Consider the following 10,806-nt stretch of genomic DNA (forward strand, 5'->3'; position numbering starts at 1 on the left):
CCTCACGCGCACCGGGACCCCCTAAATTCGGGGAGGAGCGGGGGGTGCGCTGGGATCCCGGTGCCTCGGGGCTTGTCCCGAGCGGGGAAAGGAGTGGGGGTCCGGGGGGTCCCTCGGTCCCCCTGAGGGTGGTGCTGGAGCACCTGGAGCCCTGAGCAGCCCCAGCTCGGGGGGGAATTGGGGGTCTCTGGGGAGCCGCGGGCCTCGGGGAGAGCTCAGCTGGGCAGGGCTGGGGGAGGCACCCAGGGCAGAGCCGAATTCCCGGGGGAGGCTCCAGGGGACAGAACCCCGGGGACTGGGGGTGTCCCGGGGGGGGGGGACAGAGCCTCGGGGGGCTCAGAGAGGAGGTGGGGGTACGGATAAAGGGGGATTTGCTGCTCCCGCACCCAGAAACCTCCTCCAGCCAGGGCAGCGTTTTTATTCCTCTCAGGATCCTCCTTTCCGTGCCAAATCCTTCTCTTCCGCCGAGCCCGGGCCCGCGACACGCGGCGGGGTCTGGGGGTGTCCCCCTCGCCCCCTCCCCGCGGGGTTCGGCCCCCGCCGCTCCTCCCGGGCCCCTCCGGGCCCCCGCCCCGGGCCCGCAGCGCGGCCACTCCCGGCCCCGAGGGGCGCGGGGGCCACCCCGGCGCGGGCGGTGCTCGCCCCCCCAGCCGTGCCGCCCTCAGGGTGACATCACGTAGGCGGTGGCGATGAACCTCCTGCCGCTGCTGGAGGTGGATTTGGTCCAGGGGTAGGTCTGGACGCTGAGGCGGTGCCCGCCCAGGCTCAGGTGACACCTGTGGGGACAGCGCCCGTCACTGGGGGGGTCTCGGTGTCTCCACAGCTGCAGCTGCAGCGCTCCAGCCCAGAGCCCCTCATCCCCATCCCCATCCTCGTCCTCATCCTCATCCTCATCCTCATCCCCATCCTCGTCCTCATCCTCATCCTCATCCTCATCCCCATCCTCTTCCTCATCCTCATCCTCATCCTCATCCCCATCCTCTTCCTCATCCTCATCCTCATCCTCATCCTCATCCTCATCCTCATCCTCATCCTCATCCTCATCCTCATCCTCATCCTCATCCTCATCCTCATCCTCATCCTCATCCCCATCCCCATCCCCATCCCCATCCCCATCCTCATCCCCATCCTCATCCTCATCCTCATCCTCATCCCCATCCCCATCCTCATCCCCATCCCCATCCCCGTCCTCACCCCATCCCATCCCATCCCATCCTCATCCTCATCCCCATCCCCATCCTCATCCCCATCCCCATCCCCATCCCATCCCATCCATCCTCATCCTCATCCTCATCCTCATCCTCATCCTCATCCTCATCCTCATCCCCATCCCCATCCTCATCCCCATCCTCATCCTCATCCTCATCCTCATCCCCATCCCCATCCCATCCCATCCATCCTCATCCTCATCCTCATCCTCATCCCCATCCTCGTCCTCATCCTCATCCTCATCCTCATCCCCATCCTCTTCCTCATCCTCATCCTCATCCTCATCCCCATCCTCTTCCTCATCCTCATCCTCATCCTCATCCTCATCCTCATCCTCATCCTCATCCTCATCCTCATCCTCATCCTCATCCTCATCCCCATCCCCATCCCCATCCTCATCCCCATCCTCATCCTCATCCTCATCCCCATCCCCATCCCATCCCATCCATCCTCATCCTCATCCTCATCCTCATCCTCATCCCCATCCCCATCCCATCCTCATCCTCATCCCCATCCCCATCCCCATCCCCATCCCCATCCTCATCCTCATCCTCATCCCCATCCTCATCCTCATCCCCATCCCCATCCTCATCCTCATCCTCATCCCCATCCCCATCGCCATCCTCATCCTCATCCCCATCCTCATCCTCATCCTCATCCCCATCCCCATCCTCATCCTCATCCTCATCCTCGTCCTCGTCCTCATCCTCATCCTCATCCTCATCCTCATCCTCATCCTCATCCCCATCCTCATCCCCATCCTCATCCTCATCCTCATCCTCATCCCCATCCCCATCCTCATCCCCATCCCCATCCTCATCCTCATCCTCATCCCCATCCTCATCCTCATCCCCATCCCCATCCTCATCCTCATCCTCATCCCCATCCCCATCGCCATCCTCATCCTCATCCCCATCCTCATCCTCATCCTCATCCCCATCCCCATCCCATCCCATCCATCCTCATCCTCATCCTCATCCTCATCCTCATCCCCATCCCCATCCCATCCTCATCCTCATCCCCATCCCCATCCTCATCCCCATCCCCATCCCCATCCCCATCCTCATCCTCATCCCCATCCCCATCCCATCCTCATCCTCATCCCCATCCCCATCCTCATCCCCATCCCCATCCCCATCCCCATCCCCATCCTCACCCCATCCCATCCCATCCCATGGACCCCATCCCTCCCCACCCCCAACACCCCAAATTCCGCTCAGTCCTGGGCTCTGACGGGGCTCAGGGCGGCCCCGCTGGCCCCGGGCCGGGCTCGGGATGGACAGACGGACACGGGGTCAGCACTCACGCCCGGCCGGGCCGCGCCAGGAAGCAGAGGGAGTAGAGGCCGAACTCGAATTCGGGGCTGCAGCCGATGAAAGCCGACCCCACCTCTTTGTAGAAGCCGTCCCAGCTGAACTGGAGCCCCAGCACGTCGGGGTACGTGTCCCACTGGCAGAGAGCGGGATTTGGGCTCAGCAGGGCTGGGAATCCACGCCCAGCCCACCCAGAAATCCTCACAGCCCCTCCAGGGAGGATCCGGAGCGGCTCCCAGCTGGGCTGAGGGGTCCAGCAGAGCCCCCCAGCCCCAAATCTCTCCCTCAGGCTTGGGAACCTCTCTTGCCCCTGGCATTGTCTGTCCCGGCTCTTCCCACCCCGGAGCAGCGGGGATGGGGCAGGGGGAGCATCCCCGGTGCTGGGGGCTCCTGTGGGGTGCCCCGGACCCCCGGGAGCTCTCACCGGCCCGTTGAAGTTGTGGCTGAAGTAGTTGACGCCGCCCTGCTTTTCCAGGAGGTAGAAGCGGATCCAGTTGTGAAATCCGGACACTTTTCCCTTTTTCACCTCCCCTAAACACAGAGGGGATTCCTGGATGAGCCCCCGGCCCGGCGCTGCCCCCAGCCCGGCCCTGGTGAGGCTGTACCTGAGAAAACGTGCTCGAAGCCGCTGGAATCCCGTTCTCCATCCCCTCGGGAGTAGAGGCCGAACCACATCTCCTTCAAATCCTGCAGGAACTCCGGCTCGGAGCTGTAGCGGTCTGCAGGGAACGGTGGGAGCAGCGGGAGAGGCTCGGGAATTCTCCCTGCCCTCATCCCTGTGCCCGTCCCAGCTCATTCCCACCCGGCTGCGGCTTCCCTTGGGGGCTCCCCCTCTTCCAGTCCCCGGTGCCCAGCAGAGCACGGGAAAAAGGGGGAAAAACGGGGAAAAAACCTCAAAAACCCACAGAGAAAATGGGGGAATAAAAGCCCAAACCCACAGTGAAAAAACCTCAAAACCCACAGTGAAAAAACCCCAAAACCCACAGTGAAAAAAACCCAAACCTACAGTGAAAAAAAACCTAAACCCACAGTGAAAAAACCCCAAACCCGCAGTGAAAAACCCCAAAACCCACAGTGAAAAAAACCCAAACCTACAGTGAAAAAAAACCTAAACCCACAGTGAAAAAACCCCAAACCCGCAGTGAAAAACCCCAAACCCACAGTGAAAAACCCCAAAACCCACAGTGAAAAAAAACCTAAACCCACAGTGAAAAAACCCCAAACCCGCAGTGAAAAAAAAACCTAAACCCACGGTGAAAAACCCCCAAAACCCACAGTGAAAAAAACCTAAACCCACGGTGAAAAAACCCAAAACCCACAGTGAAAAAAAACCCAAACCCACGGTGAAAAAACCCAAAACCCACAGTGAAAAACCCCAAACCCACAGTGAAAAAACTCCAAACCCACAGTGAAAAAAACCCCAAACCCACAGTGAAAAAAACCCAAACCTACAGTGAAAAAAAAACCTAAACCCACAGTGAAAAACCCCAAACCCACCGTGAAAAAACCCCAAACCCACAGTGAAAAACCCAAAACCCACAGTGAAAAAAACCCCAAACCCACGCTGAAAACAGTGAAAAACCCCCAGCTCTGGGTCATTCCCTGGACATTCCCCATCCCTGCCCCGATCCAAACTCACTTTTCCCCTGCAGGAACACGAAGAGTTTCTTCATGAGCTCCGTTTTCATCACCTCCTGCAGGAATCCATCCTGCTCCCGCAGCTCCTCGGCCGTCACCTCCTCCTCCCTGCCCGTGGCCCTCTGGTAATTATCCAGCAGCTTAATGAAGCTGGCGTAGGTGGGCTTGGAGAAGAGCTCCTCGTTCACGTATCTGTAGAGCCTGGGGGAGGTGGAGGAAGGGGAATTGCAGCTCCCATCGCCGGCCCTGGGGCACCGGCCCTGCCCCGGTGTCACTCACGGCTGCGGGGACCGGTCCCGCTTGTCCCCGGTCTCGTCGGGGCCCGCCAGGTGCTGGGGGTTGATGGCGATGTCACCGGGCCGGGCTTTGTTGTGATCCAGCAGGTAAAGCTGCTCCGAGAGCTCCAGCAGCTCCTGCTCCGTGATGGAATCGCGGCTGCTGGAGAATCCGTCTGTGGGGACAGGCAGGGGATGGGGGCGGCTCTGGGATCCGGGAAAAGTGAGGGGGAACCAGTGGGATCCAGGGAAAAGTGAGGGGGAACCAGTGGGATCCAGGGAAAAGTGAGGGGGATTCAGTGGGATCCGGGAAAAGTGAGGGGAATTCAGTGGGATCCAGGGAAAAGTGAGGGGGAACCAGCGGGATCCAGGGAAAAGTGAGGGGGATTCAGTGGGATCCAGGGAAAAGTGAGGGGGATTCAGTGGGATCCAGGAAAAGTGAGGGGGATTCAGTGGGATCCAGGAAAAGTGAGGGGGAACCAGCGGGATCCAGGGAAAAGTGAGGGGGAACCAGCGGGATCCAGGGAAAAGTGAGGGGGAACCAGCGGGATCCAGGGAAAAGTGTGGGGGAACCAGCGGGATCCAGGGGAAAGTGTGGGGGATTCAGTGGGATCCAGGGAAAAGTGAGGGGGAACCAGTGGGGATGTGCGGGATCCCAGGACAGGGAGGACCAGGGGACAGGAGGTGGCCGTAGGGACATCCCTGGAACAGAGGGGACACCTGAAGAACACGGGGGACATCCCTGGAACAGGGGGGACATCCAGAGGAACGGGGGAGACACGGGAGGAACAGGGGGGACATCCCTGGAATAGAGGGGACACCCAGAGGAACAGGGGGGACACCCGAGGAACGGGGGGGACACCCGAGGAACGGGGGGAACACCGAGGAACAAGGAGGTGACACCCATAGGAACAGGGGGGACATCCCTGGAACAATGGGGACACCCAGAGGAACAGGGGGGACACCCAGAGGAACAGGGGGGACATCCCTGGAACAGGGGGGACACCCGAGGAACAAGGAAGTGACACCCAGAGGAAGGGGGGGGACATCCCTGGAACAGGGGGGACACCCAGAGGAACAGGGGGGACACCGAGGAACAAGGAGGTGACACCCGAGGGACAGAGGGGACACCCAGAGGAACAGGGGGGACACCCGAGGAACAGGGGGGACACCGAGGAACAAGGAGCTGACACCCGAGGGACAGAGGGGACATCCCTGGACCAGGGTGGGGACATCCCCGGGGCACCTGGGGGAGCTCCTGTCCCTCCTGACTCACCGCGGCTCCGAGCTCCACCCTCGGCCCCTTCCCCACCTGCAAAACCGAGAGCAAAAAGATCTCAGGGGGTTGGGGACACCCCGGGGGCTCCCCAGGACCCCGCAGAGGCTCGGGACCGACCCCTGGCACCCCCAGCAGGGGAAGGGACACCCCAAATCCCGGTCCCCGAGCGCTCACCGGGCCCGCAGTGCCTCTCGTAGTCCTGGCAGCAGTTGTGCTGTGTCCCGCACTCGGGGTGACAATGACACTCGTCCTCCTCGCTGAAGGGCTCCCCGCAGCGTCCCTCGCAGGACTCGGGGGGCGTGTACAGATCTTTGGGGACACCGGGGGTTCAGCGAGGGGACACCCCCTCCCCGTGCCGCCCTGTGTCCCCTCCCGGGCCAGCCCCAGGGGATCTGTGTCCCTCTGTGTCACCGGCGCAGGGTGACACCAGCCGAGGGCTCGTGTTTGTCCCCCCCGAGCTGCTCCCCGTGATTCACCCCGCGATCCCCGGGCGAGCCCCAGCGCCCCGGGCCGTGCCGGAGGAGCTGCCGCATTCCTGGCGCCCTCCTTTGCATCCCGGCCGTCCTTCCTTTCCTGCTGGGAAAACTGGGCAAACTGGGCAAACTCCTCCCTGAGCTGTTTGTACCCTCTGGGATGTGCTTGGTGACTCAGGGCAGCCGAGAGGAGCTAAAAACAGCAGCGATGAGGCTTTGAGGGGGACAAGGGACACTTGTCCTCGAGCGAGGAGGAGCTGGAGGTCACCGAGGGTTTGGGATCGTCCTGGGACAGCCCCGAGGAAGGAGCTCCCCGCTCCCGGCGGGAGGAATGGGATGGAAGGAGCCGAGAAGTCACCTCAGGAGGAGGGTGGCCCTGTCCCAGCCTGGTGGCCCTGTGCTACCCTGGTGGCCCTGTCCCTGGCTGCTGGCCCTGTCCCTGGCTGCTGGCCCTGTGCCATCCTGGTGGCCCTGTGCCATCCTGGTGGCCCTGTCCCAGCCTGGTGGCCCTGTCCCAGCCTGGTGGCCCTGTCCCAGCCTGGTGGCCCTGTGCCATCCTGGTGGCCCTGTCCCCATCCTGATGGCCCTGTCCCCATCCTGGTGGCCCTGTCCCCATCCTGGTGGCCCTATCCCTGGCTGGTGGCCCTGTGCCATCCTGGTGGCCTGTCCCCATCCTGGTGGCCCTGTCCCTGGCTGGTGGCCCTGTCCCCAGCCTGGTGGCCCTGTCCCCAGCCTGGTGGCCCTGTCCCAGCCTGGTGGCCCTGTCCCTGGCTGGTGGCCCTGTCCTATCCTGGTGGCCCTGTCCCCATCCTGGTGGCCCTGTGCCATCCTGGTGGCCCTGTCCCCATCCTGGTGGCCCTGTCCCCATCCTGGTGGCCCTGTGCTATCCTGGTGGCCCTATCCCTGGCTGATGGCCCTGTCCCCAGCTGGTGGCCCTGTCCTCAGCCTGGTGGCCCTGTCCCCAGCTGGTGGCCCTGTCCCTGACTGGTGGCCGTGTGCCATCCTGGTGGCCCTGTCCCCATCCTGGTGGCCCTGTGCCATCCTGGTGGCCCTGTCCCCAGCTGGTGGCCCTGTCCCTGGCTGGTGGCCCTGTCCCCGGCTGGTGGCCTGTGCCAGGCTGTGCCAGCAGCCGTGTCCCAGCCGACAAAGCGATCCCTGGAGGGGAGGGCGTTGCTGTCCCTGGCGGAGCCGCAATCTCCCGGCATCTGAGGCACCGCCAGGTTGCCCAACTCGGGCTCCGGCGGGCGAAACGTGGCCCCGGGGCAAATCCTGATGTGGCACATCCTGTCCCGGGACATCATCCAGGCCATGACAGTGACATCCAGGTGATGACAGTGACATCCAGGTGATGACAGTGACATCCAGGGTGGCATCAACCCCCCCGCCACCGCTGCCGTCCCTCGGCCGCCGCTCCCTTTGTCGCTTCACCCCAATAATTTGTGCCCGGTGATGTCACCCAGGTCCTGCAGGTGCTGGGGGGACCCCGCGCCCCCCAGCCCCGGCTCCTGGGGGTGTCCTCGGCTTGGTTTTCCCTCTGGGATTCCCATTCCCTGCAAATCCTCTCTAAACGGGAGGGGTTTAGCGAGGTTGATTTAAATATTTAAATTAATTTTTAATTAATGAATTATTTAAATATTTAAATTAACCCAGAGCGGAGCTATGGACAACCTGAGCTTCCCAAATCCTCAGCTCCCTGAGGAGAACTGGGAGAACTTCCCAGGGCAGGGACATCCCATGGATGGGGCGCTCAGTGACGCTGGTGCTGCCCCAGACCCCCCCAGTGTGACCAGTCCAGCCCCAGCAGCCGAGCCCCATTCCCGGGACACATCCCGGGATAAATCACCCTGGATCTCTCATCCACGCTCCTTTTCCAGCTGCAATCCCGGCGGGATTGTGCAAGGCAGGAGCTGCCCACACAGCCCCGTCACCGCCCAGCCGGTCCCGGTGCCGGTCCCGTGTGGCCCGGGGGTGTCACAACAGCCCGAGCGTGTCCCAGCAGGGCCCCGACCCCGCGCTGACTCAGGCTGGATCATCCCAAATCCCAAATCCCGGATCCCGAATTCCAGAGAGGTGTCAGGGTGAGGGAATGGCTCCTCCTCCTCCTCGCTCAGACACCACCCAAAATCCCTAAACTGACCCAAAATCCCTGCACTGACCCAAAATCCCTAAACTGACCCAAAATCCCTAAACTGACCCAAAATCCCTGCACCGACCCAAAATCCCTAAACTGACCCAAAATCCCTGCACCGACCCAAAATCCCTGCACCGACCCAAAATCCCTAAACTGACCCAAAATCCCTGCACTGACCCAAAATCCCTAAACTGACCCAAAATCCCTAAACTGACCCTAGATCCCGAAGTTGATCCTAAATCCCTAAATCGATCCTAAATTCCTAAATCAATCCTAAATTCCCAAATCGATCCTAAATCCCTAAATCAATCCAAAATTCCTAAATCAATCCTAAATTCCCAAATTGATCCTAAATCCCTAAATCAATCCAAAATCCCTACATCGATCCTAAATCCCTAAATTGATCCAAAATCCCTAAATTACTGCGAGCCCCTCAGCCGCTCATTGGAGGAGATTTTGGAGCTCTGGGGAGTTTTTGGGGCTGGAAACACCACGGGGATGGTGGCCCGGGACAGACGGACACGACACACCCCCAAAGCCCCCGGGGGTGTTGGGCTGCTCCGGCCAGAGGAGATTTTTTGGCAGATCCTGCCCAAAGATTTTCCCCTGGCTGCAGGAATATTTCGCTTTCTCAGGGAGCAGAGCTCTCCCCCCGCTGCCAAACTCGTTTTAACTTTGGTCAAAAAGGGGTTTTGGGCACAGGGAGGGGGTTATTCCCTGCCCCCCGAGCTCTGGGGGAGGTGACGGAGCTCTCCCAGTGCTCCCAGTTTGGTTTCGGGCACGGGGATGAGTCAGCTCAGCCAGAGCCGCGTCCCTGAGCCCCTGCTCTGACTCAGGACCTGGTTCCTCCAGGAAAACACGGATCCAAACCCAGCCTGACCTCCAGCAGGGCCCATTTGAAGGACAAATTAACCCGGAGCAGAGCCATGGACAGCCTGAGCTTCCCAAATCCTCAATTCCCGCTCTCCAAACCCGCACGGGAGCCCTGGCTGTGGGACCACCGGGGAGAATCTCCCACTGCCCACAGCAGGAGAAGTGAAGCGGCTCCAGGTCCAGCAGACAGGTCCAGCCGGTGGCCAGGACTGACCACGAGCTTCCCAACCACCTTCACCCAGGATTTTCCTTCTGGAAAACAACTCAGGACTGGCTTTGGGAAACTCCTGCTCCCCATCCCGCTTTGGAGCCTCTCCAAAACTCCTCATCTTTCATCCCGAGGGGACTCATCCGCTCCTGGGACATCAGATCCTGGCAGCGTCGGGGGGTGATGAAATCCCGTCCTCACCGGTGGATCACAGCTCAGGATTTGTGCAAGAACTCGGCAGTGCCGGCGCCTCCTGCTCCCCGTGGAGCCAAATCCTGCTGGCCCCGAGCTCCTCCTCAAAGCCAGAGCTCCTCTCCCTGGGCCCCCCGAGCCCCTCCTGGGCACGGCGGGGTGGGCGAGGGTGGCACAGCCCTCTCTGCGCTGCCCTTTCCACCTGAGCAGCTCCCCGCTGGGGAAAGGATCGGGATCGGGAAACACCCAGCGCTGTTTCCTCACGGATAAATGGAAATGAGGAGCGGCGGGAGGGTTCCTTGAGCTTTACAGCACCAGAGCAGGGTCAGCCCCACCGGACCAGGCGGAAAACCAGGGAAACTGGATAATCCACCCCATTTCCAGCATGGAAAATCCCCCTCCCCTTCCCCCCGCGGAGCCCGGCTGGCTCCCAGTTATCCCAGTAAGGCGCAGCTCCTGGTTTCGGGCAGCGCTCCCAGCCCATCCCCTGGGATGCCGCAGCCCCGGAGCCCCCGAGGCCCGGCCCCGCTGCTCACTCACGGCCGGACACGCAGCCCAGGGCAATTCCTGCCCCCACCAGGAGGATCCAGGGCTCCATCGTCCCTCGGGAAGCGGTTTGGGAGTCCCGGGAGCGGCTCGGGAATGCCGGAGCTCCGAGGCGCTCGCTGCTATTTGTGGGTCCCCGCGGGAGGGAGGGAGGGCACCACGGGCGGGCTGCACCCAAAACTTCCCCAAAACTCATTAAGCGCGCGGCTAATTACAGGCTGCCCGCAGTGGGAGGAGGGCTGGTAAATCCAGAATCCCGGGCTTGCTCCACAGCTCCCCGTGGCTGACCCCAAAGGGGGGCGGGGGGAGAGTCCCGGGGGGGCTTCACCCGCTGGGGCTGAACTGGGGAGCGCCGGGCCCCTCGCTCCCGGTGACTGGTGTGAACTGGGAGCAGCATTAATTGGGGGTAATGAGCTCTCCTAGCTCGGCTCTGGAGGCCGTGATGCCCCAGCCCGGCTCGGATCGGCCTCGTCGGAGCCTCCGGGTCCTCCAGCAGCACCGGGAAAGGCCAAAACACCGCCAGGGTCCGAGGTTTTGGGGTGCTGGTCACTCCAGAGCTGCTCCAGGGACCCTCCATGGCCCTGGGGGGCTCAGCCCAGCCCTGGGGGGGCTCAGCCCAGCCCTGGGGGGGTCACAGCTGATCCCGATGGAAAATGCTCCCATTTTGGG

General features: G+C 61.9%; 1 protein-coding gene across 1 annotated transcript; it reads right to left on the minus strand.

Moving 5' to 3' along the window:
• Nucleotides 1-661: 661 nt before the first annotated feature.
• On the minus strand, nt 662-10,314 carry ENDOU (endonuclease, poly(U) specific). The gene is made up of 9 exons (XM_086870460.1): nt 10,132-10,314; nt 5,889-6,023; nt 5,712-5,747; nt 4,440-4,611; nt 4,162-4,361; nt 3,128-3,241; nt 2,947-3,053; nt 2,516-2,658; nt 662-776 (listed from the first exon to the last, which is right to left on the minus strand). Exons 1-9 carry the CDS (start codon nt 10,187-10,189, stop codon nt 662-664), a joined length of 1,080 nt encoding a protein of 359 aa, XP_086726586.1. The 5' UTR covers nt 10,190-10,314.
• Nucleotides 10,315-10,806: the final 492 nt, after the last annotated feature.

Source organism: Cyanistes caeruleus, chromosome 32, assembly GCF_971803275.1.
Source record: "Cyanistes caeruleus chromosome 32, bCyaCae1.hap1.1, whole genome shotgun sequence".
Classification (NCBI taxonomy): domain Eukaryota; kingdom Metazoa; phylum Chordata; class Aves; order Passeriformes; family Paridae; genus Cyanistes; species Cyanistes caeruleus.

Coding starts and splice junctions, on each gene's coding strand:
- ENDOU (XM_086870460.1), bottom strand. CDS start 10,189: ATGGAGCCCTGGATCCTCCTGGTGGGGGCAGGAATTGCCCTGGGCTGC. Junction 4,362..4,439: donor CGGGACCGGTCCCCGCAGCC/GTGAGTGACACC, acceptor CACCTCCCCCAG/GCTCTACAGATACGTGAACG. Junction 3,054..3,127: donor CTTCGAGCACGTTTTCTCAG/GTACAGCCTCAC, acceptor CTCTGTGTTTAG/GGGAGGTGAAAAAGGGAAAA.